The 17,962-nt window shown below is 40.8% G+C and overlaps 1 protein-coding gene across 13 annotated transcripts in view; it reads right to left on the reverse strand.

Moving 5' to 3' along the window:
* Nucleotides 1–669: 669 nt before the first annotated feature.
* Nucleotides 670–17,962, reverse strand: part of LOC121911392 (protocadherin-15-like) — a 236,575-nt gene continuing 219,282 nt past the window's right edge. For 5 of the 13 annotated variants that reach the window (XM_042432807.1, XM_042432808.1, XM_042432809.1 and 2 more), the window contains 7 exons: nt 16,511–16,630; nt 8,898–8,919; nt 8,218–8,256; nt 7,999–8,072; nt 5,354–5,468; nt 3,028–5,170; nt 2,134–2,222 (listed from right to left, as the gene is read on the reverse strand). In XM_042432807.1, the coding sequence (XP_042288741.1) occupies nt 3,050–5,170; nt 5,354–5,468; nt 7,999–8,072; nt 8,218–8,256; nt 8,898–8,919; nt 16,511–16,630 (2,491 nt within the window). In that variant the 3' untranslated portion in view covers nt 2,134–2,222; nt 3,028–3,049. The other 8 variants (XM_042432810.1, XM_042432816.1, XM_042432812.1 and 5 more) reach the window with 8 other exon arrangements.

The following is a 17,962-nucleotide window of genomic DNA, read 5'->3' on the forward strand; positions in this document are numbered from 1 at the left end:
CTCCTACTCCTTTCTGAACTTCATCCTACAAAGAACTCTGTGAACTTGATTGGCATCCTCACAGTTTGATTGACTGCAGGACACTTTTTGTAAATGTCATTCTGGGTGTGTAAGATGTGTCAATCTCTGATAAACCAAGAAACAAATCTAGAGAATGTGCTTGGGATTTCCATTGCCTTCTGCCTTTTTGGTTACAATCACTGCCATCTTTAGAACAACTGTTTTTTTTTTTCTTTTCGTAGTTTGTGTTGACAGGTGAGAAAATGGGCTTAAGAAGACTGTCAGTTTCTCAGACTTCCCCACATACTTCCCACTGCTTTTCAGAGATACAGTAGCTATCCATATCCCCATGTTTGGTGATCTGTCATTGCTCTTCTTTGAAGTGAAAGCCCACTGCATAGTAAAGGCCTCATTTGACAGACCTCTCTCTGCAGATGTTGTATTTTTATGAGCATACTGCTGAGTTACACTGCCATGCGCTACCTTATATTTAACTTTTGTTGCCATTATGCAATTCAAGGATTGTATCTTTATAACCAGACACATTCTTCACACAGTGCTAGAGAGCACTTCAATATTTTCAAAACTTCGAGGTGTTCAATGTTGCTGAATCACCTTGATGTTGGGAGAATGAGGTGGCAGAAATACAATTATGCTTCACAATACACATTAAAATAGGTTAGAACTTTATTGTTGAATCTGGTACATGTTTTTGGTAGTCCTTTTCCCCACGTAAGGGCTCCTGATGTGTCAGTTGATAAGTTATCACGAACAGAATGAATCTGCATCACGTAAAGGGGTTGAAAATACATCTTGTAGATAGAAATGTCCATATAAAAACATTATGATCATACATGTCATATTTCACTGTTGAAATACAGTGATGACAGTCATGTGGGTACTATGTCTTTAATGTCATATGTTATATTTCCCATCTCTGTTAGATACAAAATAGACAAAAATAATTTCCTATATTTTTCATAAATTTTCAAAAACATTGTCAAGTGATCACAACATAAAATAATCAATGACAATCATATTTTTTTTCAAGTAAAATGCTATTATCAAAATAAGTTTCTTTTACTTTATCATAGATATATATATAATCACAATTTCTTTATATTTTGACCATAATTTCTCTGTAAATATCTTTAACATCAGAGTGAAATGAATGACAATCTCTTTGTGATCTGTTTCAAGATAAAAAAAAAGAACTGAAGCTAAGAAAAGAAAACAAAATGGAAACACTTGATGAAAGAGGCCCATCTTTCTGTGCTGAATAAAGAGTCAAAATTATAGTGGTTTACATATAATTTCACATTTCTTGAGGCACTCATTGCCTTGCAGCTCTGTGTTCCCATCTGTAATAGCCCTGTCGGTGATTAACGCTCAATACAAGTAAGCTCTAAAGAAATTATGGTTTCAAAAAATCAAATCATTCACAAGAAAATAAAATTTGACTAAAAGTGAAATCACCTGTCCTTGACAGTGATTGGAGTTTATTCAGTTGAGGCACACCATCGTTTTTTATGATAATTTTCTAAACAAAAACAGCATGACAAAGATAAGAAAATAACAAAAGGGAAATTAATTTTCTGCATGGCCAGTCAGAGTTTTGTCATTGGTATGTGCAGGCTGTTCCAGGGTCCCATCCATAACTCCTCCTCGTCCGATAATGTATGGTCACTGTGGGACTCCAGTGTCTCCCTACTGTCCTTGTGGTTGTCAACAGAAGTCTCTTGCTCCTCATTGACACACGGGCCACTGCTGTTCCTGTCAATCAAGGCCTTGGCAATATTGGTTTTGGACCCAAAACTTTTAAGAACTGTGATACCGGATCCCAGGGAGCCGCAGGAGGACCGGGTGTTAAGGTTAACATCCACATTAGAAGGAACACATATACCCGTCCCATTTTCTGTGTTGTTTTGTGTGCCTTCAATGCTAATTGTGGGAGGGGGCTCTTCATGGGTCACCCCCAACTTGTCTAGTTTTTTAAAATGCTTACCCAGCCGGCATGGGGAGCCCACCTTCAAGTTGTTTGGGTGGGGCGTCCGCCTGGTTCGGACAATAGTGCCATTCTGGGCGAGGTAGATGTTCCCGTTGATGTTGCTGTGGCTGTTGGGGAGCCGATTCCTCTGGGTCTCTGTAGTGCTCTCCTCTCCAGTGGAGCTAGTCTCATTTTCCCGGTCTACCACCAGCTTAATCCGCTTCTTTCTCCCAGGCTGAGGGGGAGACAAGGGGCCAATGTCAATATGCAGTTTTTTTCAGAGAATATGAGCAAATTTCACTGAAAAAGAATCACAAGAACGCAAACACACCTAAAAAGGCAATGCAGATAGTTGGTTTGTATACTGGGTATTGAGATCCTGGTATTTACTGAGAATTCTTACCCCAGGAAAAACATGCACAGGAACCTCAGATATTTTAGCAAGGATTTGTGCTTGTGTGTTTGTGTACTGAGGATACAGTGGAAAAAAGATTCTTCAGATCTCATTCATACTACCATGTCACTCTCATAGCTAATTAATGATGTCTGATCATAAAATGCTGTTATTAAAAGGTATTGTTCAGAGGAATTGTTGTTCTGCTTAAAAGTATTCATAATCAAATGAATTTGAAAGAATAGTTTCAAATAATTTGATTAATACCCATTTTATGATTTAGTATCTTGAGTTCTGTGTTTAAAATCTTAGTGAGAAATCCTGTTTTCTTCTGGGAAAAAAAAGAGTGATTTATTCCCAGAAAGTAATCACATCAAAATGACAGGAAAACATTAATTCCTGGCAACATGCACAATCTCACTCAGCATATTATTATACAGAAAAAGAGGAGGTATAAAAACACACTCAAAGAGAAACTAAAGTCAAAGATTTGAGAAAAGACAGAAAAAGTTTTTTGCAGCAGAAAACCACCAAAGTTTTTCCTTGCTAGGGGGAAATGAGGAAAAGTGGATGTTTGAAACACTGCAGAGGCAAGCAATGCTCTTTTCACTCCCATGCAAGGGTAATTGATTTTATTCACTCTTACTTCACAGTGACAATATATCTCTCTAGAGGGCAGTTGACTTTCCCTCCTCCTCTGAATCAGCATCTGATGTCGTTTCTGTTTCTCCCGAGTCCTTGGACGCACTGCTGGCTTCTGATGCAGAGCCACTGGCTGAAGATTTGTCAGAGGAGATGGCATCTTCATCTACTTCAGTGATAGGGGACAGTCCTCCGTATGTCTCTTCAGAGGTGTCACCGATGCTTCTGATCTCAGAGCTGTATGGGGGACCAGTGTAGGGGACAGATGGCCCAGGGCCTCCAGATGCCACACTGGACCTCCTAGATGCCGCTTCATCACTGAAGTCGCTGGCTGACTCTTTGCTTTCATCTGCAGTCTCAGACTCTTCCTCATCGTCGTCTTCTTCACTTTCCTCTGTGATTGTGTCCTCAGACCCGTGGGTCAGGATGGACTTTTTGGAACGCTGGGTGCCACTAGTGGACCGAGTACTAGCTGAACTCTCTTCGCTAGCCAGGGAACTCTGGTCAGTCATCTGACTGCTTCCACCAGACTCTGACCCAGACGTTTTCCTCTGGCTGGACCCACGAGACAAAGAGCCTTCACTTCCTGATCCTGACCCGGCCTCGCTGCCTGTTCCTGTCCCTGTCCCTGACTCGGCTTCACTGGCTGTTCCTGTCCCTGATTCAGCATCACTGACTTCTTCACTGGATTTCTCGGAGGTCACTGCACTCCCTGATGATCTGGTTCTCTGTGAAGACCTAACACTTGAGCCAGATAAAGAGGCAGCACTGCTAGCAGTACCACTAACACTCTCACTTGCACTTTCACTTCTTCTGCTACCACTCCTGCTCCCACTAACACTGTCACTGCCACTGCCAGTTCCACTCCCACTTCCACTGCCACTGCCAGTTCCACTCCCACTTCCACTGCCAGTTCCACTCCCACTGCCGCTGCCACTTCTGCTGCCATTTTCACTTCCACTGACACTGCCGTTGCCGCTTCCGCTTCCGCTTCCGCTTCCACTGCTCCCCTTGCTGACTTCAGTAGCTGATGATCTCATGGAAGAGCGGGCAGAGGACCCACTTTCTCTAGTGCTCCCTGAGGCCTCTTCCTCCTCAGATTCTTCATCGGAGTCTCTCTCTGTTCCTGAACCCTTTTCTGTGCTTGTTTCCTTCTCTGTTGCCGTGCCGGTTCCTGATTCAGTTTCTTTCTCAGATTTGGATTCTTTCTCTGTTTCCGACTCTTTCTCAGTTTCCGACTCTTTCTCCGTTTCTGACTCTTTCTCCGTTTCTGACTCTTTCTCTGTACCTGACGACTTCTCTGACTCAGACTCTTTGTCTGATTCTGATTCTCTTTCAGTACCAGATTCTTTCTCACTGACAGATTCCTTCTCAGTTTCTTCTCCTTCAGATTTGGACTTGCTTTCCTCATCAGAATCCCCCGGCTCTTCATCAGGCTCTTCCTCTGAGTCCACAGTGCTTTCGTTTGCATCATCCCGGTCTAAATCTACTTTAAGAAAATCTCTGTCAACGCTGCTTTTCTCCGAGGATTCATCATCAGAGCCTTTCTCCTTACTGCTTCCACTCGCACCTGCTTCTGGTTCACTTTCTGTCACACTAATAGACACTTTAGATTTCTTTTCATCCTCACTGGCTACTTGTGAGGCCTCCTCGTCTCGCTCGCTGCCTGTGGCCGAGCCATGACTCACACTACTTTGTGACTTCCTCCGGACCTGCAACTTGTTACCTAAGTTGATTTTCTTCAAAACTTTGCCGAGCCGGCTGCGGGTATCAGACTTTCTGTCGATTGGTCCCATAACTGCTGGTCCGTCAGTCAGACTCTCCTGGCTGTCGATACGGCGGGCTGACATAAGTTTGGCATAATCCTTGTCCTTCCCGGCGCCAAACATCTTGAACATCTTGGCTGTCTTCCATGGAGATGAGCCAGAAGGACCAGCATCAGATGGCTGTTCTCCTCCCTTGCTAGCCGCCAGGAGTTTGCTGAGTTTCATGACAGATTTCAGCTTCTTGGCAGCCTTGGAAGGCTCGCCATCCTCTGCTGGCTCAGCTTGTTCGATTTCATCCCCTGGTGGCGTGTCCCTAAATGCAACCCTCTTGGGTGGACCTCTACCCCGCACACCACCACGGCCCCTTCCTCTGCCTCGGCCCTAAGACAATCATATTTAATTCAGCAACCTTTTGTGATGATAAAGCAACAATGTTTGAATGTCATATAGAGTTGATACTGCTGTTGACATAACAAATTGGACACACAACCTGCTAAGGCAACACTTGACATTCTTGACATGATCACTGAGAGTATGAAATTCATATTTAAGGACAGGGAATACCTCAGGGCCATGTGGACTGTAGTAATAACCATCATCCTCCATAATCACCTCTCCGTATTCATCATACATGGGAGATATCAACCTCCTCCGACTGCCATACTGAGGAAGGTCATACCTGAGAAACAGATTCACACAAAACATAAAATATTATACAATGTTTAGAGTTACTTTGGACTATCTTCCCCAAATGCTTATAGTTGAACATGGAAATATAGTTCAAAGTAAACCATCAGCAACATGAGTTAATGATAATTAGTTGTTAAAAATGTATTCATCTATATGCTGTGAGATAGAGGCCACAAACGTTTTATTTTATTATCTTATTACTAAAAAAATAAATCAAACTTCGTACTCTGTATCATATTAGGCACCTGTTGTCATTTAACATGATGGAGCTGAAGAGTCAGCATGAGGCAATGAAATGAATCATCTATACGTACAAGAATGATATTCTCTAGTATTTGCTCCTGACTTAATGTTATTCATAGATAAAATTATTGTCATCTGCAGCTTTGTGTGTATGGTAGGAATGAACTTGCCCAATAAGTCCAGGCATTAACATCATTGCAGGAGCCATCATAAAGGCCTTTCTTTTTTTCCTTTTTACATTTTTTTGTACTTTAATAGTTTCAATTTCTTTTCTTAAATCACATTGTATTATATCAGGCTGACCTCATTCATCACTGCATTTAGCCTCTTTTTTGCAGATTAGGCAATATCTTTGATCAGATAGGCAGTAATTACTGTGATGATTTGCTGCACTTCCTTGAAATCTAATGAAGATTTTAAAAAAATGAAACATGCAGGGGCCAAAAGAGCTTTTCCAGAACATTTTCCACAGTAGATAAATACAGTGGAGTATATATTTGCCAATGTTTGACAAATAGGGTCTATTAAATTACAAGAATGCAAACACAGGCTGAGATGGGAACCTGGGTAGTAGTAAGTAATGCCTAAAAGCCCATTATGTACTTGAAATGAAAATCTGGTTGCATAAGTTTTCTCTAATGTGCCGTTTTCATTCCCAAGCATATATACTGTATATTTATTTTGGCTACACTGCCTAATCAGGGGAATTTTTAAATGAGACTGTCTATTAAACCTATTAAACTCCCAACCAAACAGTTGCAATAATGTACAATTTTATTTTTTGCCAAATGTCCATAAAATGAAACACAAGGAAGAGATTTAAATATTTTTCTGCTGTTTTGACCAGTGTGCAGAACGTGACCTGAAAACTGAGTGGATTAAAAATTCTGAGCAAAGTAAATCACATTTTAAAAAATTATCCACCATTATATTATCCGCATTAGAGCGGATATAGCTTCAGTTAGCTTTGATATTACTGATGTTGAGGATGTGTATTATTCTTCTTACTTCACAATGCTGAATTAGAGAGGAGCCTCAAGGAAAGAGGCCAATGGCAATTTGTGTCATTGACAGTTTCTGAACATGTGAGTGCAGCTCTGAGGACCACACGGCCCGATGATTGCTGGATTAAAAGCTTAAGTGCTGTTAACGTGTGCCCCTCAATGCAAATAGAAACAGATCAAAGGCATCTGCTCATAGTGATGGTACACTCATTAGCAATAGCTACTTTTACAATGAACTTTGTGACATACCATTAAAATGTAATTACAGCTTGTTGCAAATGAAGGGCAGTGTGATTCAGACGCAGTGAGCACCAGCTGAGGTAATTATGGTTTGTAAAAATGACATGTAAGGTAAGTCTGTGATTAACTTCACAGGTAATTACAACACTTACGTTGAACATGGACAATTTTTTAACATTTGTCAGATTTTCGTGCAGCAATTAAAGCCTGTGAGGTGCAAAAGCTGCTCTGTTGCAGCGTAATTCCCCAGAGTGGTGCAAGTCACCTGCCATGGAGTGGGAGCATTTAATGAATAACAATTTCTCAGCAGCTGTTGCAGCTTTCAGTTCCATGTTTTTCCTCTTTAGACCATATGGGCAATGTAACAGGCAACAGCCAAAACATCCTCTATCCATTAAACTATGGGAAAACACTTTCAAACTCTCAGGTGCCTGAATCAAAGCAGCATAATTGATCTCATTTGATGGGCGAAGAGAGGGTAAACACTTCGGATGGTATGCATTCCTGAAGGGGCAGCACAAGTTACGCTCATCATTGCATTCTGAACTTCTTTGAAATACTCTCCATCCCCCAAGGACCACAGCACTTGGAACTGGACGGCATGATAAATAAGTCATAACTATGTAATTTTTAAACTTTTACATTAACCGATGGAGATCAGTCCCATGGATTAGAGTAAAACTGAGTAAGAACCCCCCCCCATCTTCCATTTCCATTATTATTATTACTACTTATTATTTATTATTCTCTCTACCTTGTTTCTTTTTCTTCTTCTTTTTGTTATTACTCATTAGTCTTCCCCTTTACAAACACGCTTCACCCAGTCCTACATGTCACTACCTCAACTTCTCAAACTCAGCCTCCCAGTTCCTCCCAGTCCTCCCAGTTCAATGTTCACTGTTTTACTGTCTTGTCTTAATGTTCTGACACCCTCCGACTACCTTGTCTTATGTTCTGCTGTCTTTTGTTATGAAGAGAGAAAAAAAAAAAAGACTGATGAGAGATGAGACAGTCAGCGAGCTGCATGCTCACCCTTGGTCGTAATTATAGTAGTCCTGAGTGTAGTAGTCCTGGCCTGGGTCAATACCTGACTCCATGGAGAGTTCCTGCATTTCAGAGAGGCAGAGAGAGAAATTACTCAGCACTCTTTGGTGAAAGACAGAAGAGGAAGAGCAGCAGCAGCATACAGGGTGAGTATACAGCAGAATGACCACAATCCCTGTGAATTAAGAAAAGCAGGAGTGTTTCTACCTCAGGTCTCAGAAGAGATGGCCTCAGCAGTTGCTGTTGCTGCCAAAGATTAGTGCAGAAGAAGGATAAGGTAATGGAAGGAAAGGATGTTAAGGAGAGACACAAACATAAGGAAGAGTTCACTCCACACATTTCAGATTTAAAGTGAGAAAAAGCAGGCCTCTCTTATGTTTACAGCTAAGACAATGTTATACATCATGGAGGAGCAAGGAGAGAAGACTGATGAAACACTGATGGAAACGTGGACAAAGAGTTAAAAAAGCGATGGAAAAAAGTAAGAAATTGCAACAAAAAAATATAAAACATCCTGCGCATGCCGGATGTTGACAGTTCTTAGATTATCTGAAGGTGACAGAGTTTAATTTCAAACATTATCATTTCGTTTGGTGCCTGATTATGTTTTTTTCCCCCCAACAGAGAGGAAAAACCCATCCAAATTTATCTGCTATTTGACAGGAACATTGGAGAATAAAAGAGACGTTCGAATCAAACCAAAACTGTAATGTTAGTGTCAGAAGTCCTATCTGTGGGATCTCATCTTAAGCTCATTCAGTGTTTTCTATCAAGTGAGTTGTAGATAAGAATAATAGGATATAAGCTGCCTCAAGCTGCCTTGAGAGCGAAAAAAAATGTCTCAGCACAACAATAAGATAAAAACACATCACAACAGGAATGCTTACCTGTCTGCCATAGCCTCGTCTGCTGTGGGCCGCAGAAAGGAGGAAATAAGACAAATAATGAATATGGATTAACAGCAACATTTCAAGTTCTTTTAGATAAATGAAATGTAAAGTCTATAGGACTAGCACGTCTACATTCTGCTGACCAGTGAGGAAACTGCAGCTTTACTTACTGTGCATTTTCCATGTGTTAAATTACAGAGTTGCGGATATTGCTCAGTTTTAGAGGGTGCCTAAGGACACAATGTTATCAAGTTGGCGTGGGTTTATTTTTTCCCCCCGTTATCTCATCCAAACAGGGAGATGAAAAAAAACAACTAAAAAACACTACAATAAACGCAAATATCAAAGAGGCTGGAAAGATTGGAGTTTGAAAAAAGTAAGTGTTTATACAAGCATATCTAGAGCATCTCCTAGCAGATATGAAAAGGACATTGTGATTCAGCGATGACTCAAAGAAAGTTAATAAAATTGTCTTTGATTATCACATCATAATGTGGCACTTCCTTTCAACAGACAGCAATGATTTGTTTTGTTATGTTTTTTTTTTCTTTGCTAAACCGAAGTAAGTCTTGACTCTATCAAACACATAAAAAAACAACTCAGATCTGCTCCTGAGGACAACGATGCATCTGTAGTGCGTTCAGTACAAGTCAATGAGAAACGGCGAGTAATGGAGCAGCCCTGCCGAAACCTCCAGGTTCACAAACGTACAACTGTAACCTGTCTGGACCCATAAATAATGACAACTCTCACACTCAGATATATGGCCAAGCAATGATGTGAGCTTCCTCTGGAGAGCTGTAATCTATTATTATGGGCAGGGACCAGGGACAGGGCAGAGCATATGGCCACACCTCCCAGGCAGAGTGGATGATGGGACTGGGAGCTGATGGATGACCTGTTGGCTTGGCTGCTGGCTACTGCTGCTTCATGCAACATCAAGAATAATGGCCCAATGGATAGCAGCCACAGGAAGTTTGCACAAGAGGGGAATTGGAGGAAGATGGCTGATAAGGTGATGTTGTAGAGAAATGAGAGGTGAGCTCAGAAGTACATCAATACTTAAATACAGTCTTGCCTATCATATAAATAACAGTAAGGTTATCTTGGCTTTATGAACAGCTAGCTTAACATGTTCCCATTGCATATTATGTAGGAAACATGTATTCTAGGACCATTATTATTCTGCTGCCACAAATACCAGCAAAACAAAATTACCCAACCCATTATAGGAAGAATCAGTTAAGGGAATAGTTTGACAGTTTGGGAAATATGTTTTTCTTTCTAGCTCTTGGCAAGAAGGCGAATAAGAGAATTTCCCAAAATGTCAAATGATTTCTGGATGTTTCCAGGCAACAAAGGATCTCTCTGAAGAGCATTTTGTGTGGGCATGGATATTAATTAAAAAACAATTTTCTGAATACCATATGGCTTGTGGTCTGCATTTTCTTTAGCATGTGATGTTGACCATTTTGTGATTTAGATCTTGTTATGATACTGGATTCAGAGTCATCTTTGAATTTTCTATTCAAAACATACTTTTACTGCTAAGTCTACTTTGATTTTGAACCATAGTTGTAACTGTTTTATCTAGTTGTTGTTTTCATTTGCTTTTTAAAACCTTTTGGGGGATACTCAATAAGCAATTCATCTGATTTGCTGCTAAATAAGATCTAATGTCGGACTGTTTTGACATGTGTTGCTTATGAAGCAACAGCGGGAAACAGAAAGGCATGTGCCTCAGGTAGAATGCCTTAAAAGGAACACATGAGACCAAAAGTGCAATTATCAGTGGTGCCATGCCAGTGGTTCCTCCATTTTACCAACACAAAACCTTTATGGTCCTCAAATGGTCAATAAATAAGGCCAAATGCAATTTGTTAAGTAAATATCCCCCCCCAATGTTGTTTCATTCCCTGTATTATAGTCATTCTCTTTTTCATTTATTTTTTATGTCTGCCTTTTGTAACTTTTCCTCAGAAAAGTGCAATAAAAACAAAGTTCAGAACTACTTTCATTATTAAAATTGGTGTACCCTTTTCCTTTTGTTCTGTTTTTCATACTACTGTATTGAATTATCAGTCGGGAAACAAAAAGAGTTTGATAAAACCAAGATTGAAATATAAAGAATAGCATCCATTAAGGCTTAGTGCTCTTTGGGTTGAAAGAAACAGTATGTGATCTGCTAGCCTCTTTACAAAAGAGATTACCCCATGTAGTGAACATGGAATACAGAATTAGCAGGCCTTCGATCTGCCCATCAGGGGAATGTGTGATGAATCAAACATTACATTGCTCTGGAAGGGAGGTATGCTAAGACCATTTGCCTTAGGGCATGGAGGCTGAAACAAACACATGAAGGGTATGAGGGGGAAAGATGAGTGGAAGTAAAAAACCTGAGCGCAGGAAAAAAAGGAAGCAAGAGGGGACAGCGGCCGCATTGCAATGAATGTAAAGAAGGTAATAGAATCTCCCGAGAACCACGAGGACAGATTAACAAGAAGAGGCCAAGGATTGGAAAGTATTAGAACTAACTACAAGGGGAGACGAAGAGGGAGAGTGAAATACAGACAAATGGGACAGGCAGAAGGTCAGAGGGACAGAAAAGAAAAGGAGAGGGTAACTGTAGTTGACAGTCCCACAGGCAGCGGCCTTGGTCAAAGATTGATTGGTTCTCTAATTAGCCTTTTCCAGTGTGCAGCCAAACATCACTGTGACTACTTTATCATGCTGCGAGGATCTCTGCTGACATGTGAATAGACAGGTCCCCCAGAGGTTGGCTCTCTTCATTCAACATGAGCCTGCCGGGAACCCTGTCCATTTATTTTTATAGCTGATGCTTCGACCAACATAAGAAGATATATGTTTTCACTTAGAGGCGCCTCGCCCTGCATTCAATTGTATTACATTTAAATAAAGAGATTTCCTGTAGCTTGTTTTAAAACAATATCCAATAATTTTAATTTCATGCAAGGGTTGCTTCGGTATACATATACATATTTTGATATTTGTTTATGTGTGAACTGTCCTACTGTTCATTTGCTCAGGGGTTGAGTATGACAATTAGGAAATTCTCTTGCATTATGCATCAGTGAAGTTTACATCTCACATTCATTCATCATTGCATGTAGGGCCTTTTAAATACACACTAAAAGTGCTTAATTTTATGTGAGCTCAAATAACTGCTACAACTTCCTGAATATGTATAATCAAGAAATACGTGATCATCCTTCATGAATACTCTGAAGCTTCTTTCACAGAATTTGCATACCTTTGGGAAATTTTTAACAGTTATGGTAATTTCCCCTCATTTAAAAAAAACACTGAACATCATAATTTTTTCTTTTGCCTAATTTGGACTCGGCATCCTAAAATTTCATGCTCACATCTTTGTTAAGAAGTAAAAAAACACATTTGAAAATCAGCAAAATGTAGCTATCAAGGAAACAGACCTCAGGGTTGTAGGATTTACAAAATTTTGGTGTTTAGTGTAATTTATTTAAAGCGGTTTGGGTTTTGTTAATATTAACCGAAGTAACATACTTACAACGTAATGAACTGACTAATCTGTGAACTAAAATTAAATACTGGTACCACCATCATAGATCTAATTGTAGTTCAAGTAATTAAAACATGCAGTTAAACTGAGCACAACTGATGCATGCAAGCCTGTTTTATGTTCTAATGCAAGCCCATAAGCTTAAAGCACAGTCATTGTGGCAGAGCTGAGTACATTTTTTGGCAGGTGGCACTAAAATATGATTTCCACACCGAATATCAAGTAAAAAAAGCGTTGCGTTTCTGAAAAACCCACAGTCAAAATTCTTTGACTTGACTAAAGCTTATATACAGTGCTACAAACTGTGCAAAAAAATAAAAACAGTGTTTAGAAACAACAGACAAATAGACATGGGAATGTATAAATGGAAATAATGAGAATATGGAGACAAAGAAAAAGAGTCAGAACATTGTGGACTGAGAAGAAAAGTGTTCACTGGGCTCAGCAGAGTTTGGGCTGTTTGAGTTCAATTGTCTCGCCTGCTGAACCTCTGCGGCCATGTTCAGTTGACTTGTTCCATTTTCATCACAGTTCACACTTGTCGAGTTGATTTGGTCCGCAGAGCTGGAGTTGGTTGGCTTTGGCATGCTCTGCTCATCGTGGAGATCAGAGCCTTGCACTTTATTAGCACCCTCTGATTCCTCAGTCACTTGTGGTTTCTTGTTAAACTTGGGGTTCTTGCTGTTTTTGTCTACTTGGCTGTACAGGTTGGCAACAGACCTCTCTATGTCAGCGAGATTCTGGATGTTTTTCAGGATTCCCTTGAGCTCCTTCCTCCCAACGTCACTTTGTGATGGAACAGGAGGAGGGGGACGTTTCCGTTCTGAAACAGGGCGAAGCGATGACACAGGCGGCAAAGAGGTTGGGACAAACTGGACAATTGGGCGCGACTGATCGCTCGCTGGTGAGGGAGGGGGAGGAAGAGGCGGTGGAGGTGGGGGAGCAAGCTGTTTATTGATAGGAGGAACAGGGGGCTGAGGAGTACAAAGGTTGGAGGGTGTGGGTGGAGGGGGGGGTGGACTAGATGGAGGAGATGTGGGTGGGGGAGGCGGGTGTGGCTGCTGTGGAGGAGGAGGAGGTGGGTTTTCTGGTGGGTCTGGTATAATCTCCACGTTGATCTGACATGGCTGTACTGTCATGTAGTTGGAGATGCTAGAGCTGAACTTCCTGAGGACAGGTGGAGTAGGTTTCTGGCTGGGCAGGGTCCATGAGTCATCTCCCTGAGTAATGATGATGCTGGGGGGCAAATCACTGCCCACACTGGGGCTGTAGGGGTAATCCATGATGGAGAACAGGGCTTCTGAGGTCAGCTCCACAATGTCAGTGCTGTCTCTATCCCTGACAAGGATGGGAGAGAGGGAGCCTTGGGAGCCTCTGTTTTGCCTGAGGGTTTTTTCCTGGAGGGCTTGCTGCTCAAACTGCCTAGCCTGCTCACGAACTGACAACTTGGTCTCTGTGCTGCCACTCAGGTGGAGCGTGCCAGAACTCTCCGGCCTTTGTCTGCCTCTCATGGCTGCTTGGAGTATCTGCAGCTCCCAATCGGCCGGGTCCATAAGAGTTTGCCTCCTTGACACCTCGTAACCGTGCAGACTTCCTTCAACGTGGGCAGGCATTGACCAGCCACACCCTGACCCTTCTGAGTGCAAAGAAGAAAAGGAGAACCGCTTTTCAGAAGGGTTCTTCCCCCCTATAAAGACATCAGGACTGCTGAGGGGACTGTCATCATAGACAGGGTTGTGGGTGGTTAGTGGGTTGCAGTCAGAGAGGAAGGTCACGTTGCTCCCTGACTTGGGTATGCCGATGCGCAGTGTTCCGTTGCTGCGGGCTGCAATGGTGCGACAGGCAAAGGTGCTAAAAATCCTCTGGTGGTCGGCCTCCTCAATGACAGACTTTTTAGCCCTGCCCCAGTAAAGGTGAAGGTGAAGAAGAAAAAAAGACTTGAAACAGGTGAAAATTGATGGTTTAAGGGCAAGCGAAGCAGAGCAAAAAGGGTGAGGTAAAAGCAAAAGCACTATGATTCCTTTCTGCATCTTCACTGAGTATCATTTAGTGTCATGACTATTACTCAGATTCTTAAAGGTAGATTAAACAAAACAATCAGTTGATTGATTTAAGTAGCTCAATACTGAATATGGGTCAGTTTTCAACTTTATACCATATGCTAAAGAATTAAAATGTGATGTAAATTAATGCTGAAATTGTGAAATTATTTTTTGCTTAGAGTAAACCCTCAGCTGTACTCCAAAGCTACAGTACAATACAACTAACATCAACCCATACTGGGATGCATTAGTGAGTCACAACACTAAGAGATGTGAAGGTAAGGGTGACTGAACACAAAAAGGAGACAGATTGTCTCATGGGAAGGGAGAGGGGTGACAACTACAGTGATATCTACTGAAGTGCAGTGCCTCTAAACAAAGGGAGCTTCACTTTTTTCTGACCACATGGGGGTGGGAGGGTTTCACTGCGGTTGAAATGTTGCGTCTGCTAAACTACAAACCTTTCCGACTGCTACCACTATACCAAAGCCAATTAACACAACAGGTTTTGCCAATTAAAAATGTATCCACACACACAAGGGTATTAATGATAAATCAAAATCGGACCGTTTTAATAAAGGTTAAGTCTATGTGCATATGCCCAGCAAAAGCTATAAGCAAGAGAGGGAACAAGGGTGCTGCTCCTGTGCTATATTTACAGATAATACTGATCATATTCATTGATTTTTGTACAACATATATTTTGGGATTACTTACTGCAGTCTGAATCCAGAGAGACAGAGGGATAGAAATGATGGAGAGGATAGAAATACAGACAGATGGTAAGAAGACTAAAGCAGAAATGTCAGAGGTTTTAACTAAAAATGAAGAAACAGATGAAGTGTAAGCTCAGGGGTGCACCAGGTTTTTGAATTCTGAGGGCAAATACCGTACTGTTTTATTTGATGTGTGCATCTGAGATTATGCAGGACTGTTGGCACAAACACAAAGCACAGACACTCACTCACGCACGCACTACACCTTTCTGCTTACAAAAACTTTGCGTTTCACACATAGAGTTTCAATGTGTTTTAATATGGCTGTTTATAGGACCACCTCCTCTTGTTCCTAGTGCAAGCTAGATAATAACCCCCAAACAAACAATGCTCAATCCCCCCGAGAGCTTTTCTCCTACTACAGAATCAAAAGCTTCTGCTTGTTGTTGAGTGTTGGTCAACATCTGTTGTAAACACTGCAAAAGCTCTTTACAGCTTACCATTAAATTTCCATTTTCTTTCTTTCTTTTTTTTGATGGAAATTGTGATGTTAGTAGCAGTATTGCTTTAAAATGCTGTAAATCAAAATTACTAAACCCAGAGGGGCTGCAGTTTCACTTCAACCTCATTTAATCCAAAAACATTAACATTTCATTACACATTTAGGGTAGCATTTAAAATGGAAGGTTATATCTGACTGTGCCAGTGGCAAAACACTCTGGACGTATAGGGAAGCTCATGATGCATTCAGTGTAGGTTTTAATCAAATAAAGGTTTAAAGTAATTTATTGCAAAATCAATTATAAGGCACAGGTCAGAATCTGTACTTGTTTCTATTTCCAGTAAACTATGGCATCTGTTATGAACTTAAACTCTTACCTTGAGAGAAGGTCTTGCAAAAATGCATACGCAGTCAAATTAGAAAGACATACATAAGCTAAAGTCTAATTACCAGCTGTGCTGCAGCGTACAGTGTGGTTTGCAGACATCTAAAGTGGACCACTGTTAGGAAGCCCGAGAGCAGAGAGATACATTGATGCAGTTACTAATATGTCTAAAACAGCAGGTAGACTTCTGAGTTTGAATCCAACACAACTGTTGGTGTAGGGAAGGCAGGGAAAATATCAAGGCAGAAGTACTAGCATTCAACCTCAAGGCATTTCTTTTGAGTTTGGATTTGATATCCAAAGGAAAGAAACTGCAGAGCATGATACAGTACCTGCTCATCATGGGAAAGGGTATGATGGATGGGATGGGAGGGGAGAAAAATAATAAGGGCCAGGGTTGACTCACATGCTGCTGTCCCCGAGCTCTTCATACAGGTTAGCACCGGGAGCACTGGCCGGAGCTGCTTTCCCTCCTGGTGGTAAAGCCATCTGAATCCTGGCAGTTTTGGCACACTCTGCCTGTCGCCTGTGCAAAGCGTCATCAGTTACAGTCACCCAGATAAGTGTTTCTCTAGTCCACATACAAAAATCCATGACACAAACACACCTCATACACAAATATACAAGGAAAATCAACCCAAAATACCACTGTGTCTTTCACATGTTGTTAACAATTAACTCCTTTCTAGAATAGTTTGGTTAAAAAGTGAGTAAAAACCAGTCACACTATTTATGCATGAAGTCTCTACCATGAACTAACCATGTGTTTTCACAGAAATGAGCAACTGCCGGTCACTGGCGGTAAAACTTAAGATACTGCTATGTTCAGTCATGACTAAAAAGATATCGAGGAGAGTATAAGTACAACTTGGAATAGTGGGACAAAATACAGGTAGCATTAATTCTTATCTTATGTAAATGGCATCATGCAAAGAAGATGGCAAAACAAACTTCCAGCAATGAGCATTGATAAAATATTTTAAATTTGAACAAACCAACTTAACAATGACCTATTTCAACATTTCAATATTTTTTAACATGCTATCAAACAAATGTCTGTGAGCACATTCACCAGAAAAAGAGCAACATGGTTATCCCATTGTGGTTGTCTTAGTCTACATGTGTCTACTTGATGTGAGCTCAATATTCACTTGGTCATGGTTTGGTCTGCACACTGGCTCTTGTTAGCTAAATAAACGTTCCAACTCTCTTTACAGCTGACTGTTTACTGGGATGGACCTGCAGTAGTTGATTCTCAGTGGAATTGGCAGGACTAGTCATCCTTTCACACTTCAGGGAAGCATTTGATTAAATATTAATATCAAAAATATTGCTTAATGGAGTTTTAAACATATGTATTGAGAACAAACCAGTGCAAAAATGTTTTAAATTGCAAGGAAGCAGTGAAGTTATAACAATGAGGTCCTTTAATTATGAGCCTTTTTTGAGGTTGTTAAAGACAAAACCGAAGATACCTGCAATTATGGGTGATACCAAAGAACTAAGGTGGTGATTGTAGGTGTTAACTTTTGCTTTTTTAAACTTCACTTTTTACATTAACTTTCTTCAGGATTATACTTTATTGAACTAGTAGGTCTAACATTTATGCACACACAGTTTATGCGTAGGATGCTAGGACTGATAGGGATAAGATCAAGGGTTTGCAACGGAGTGAGAAGTGTAGTGTTAGAGTTGAGTGAGAAGATAATTAATACAGAACTATAAGTGTTGTTGACTTTGGGTTGATTTTCCTTTGAATTTCGTGAGATTTTCCACATGAACTAGAACTGTTTGGCATAATTCAACGTTGATTCTGTAACCTACAAGATGAGTAAGCGTTTCTTTACGTCATTATGCA

This window comes from Thunnus maccoyii, chromosome 14 (assembly GCF_910596095.1).
Source record: "Thunnus maccoyii chromosome 14, fThuMac1.1, whole genome shotgun sequence".
In the NCBI taxonomy this organism is placed as follows: Eukaryota; Metazoa; Chordata; class Actinopteri; order Scombriformes; family Scombridae; genus Thunnus; species Thunnus maccoyii.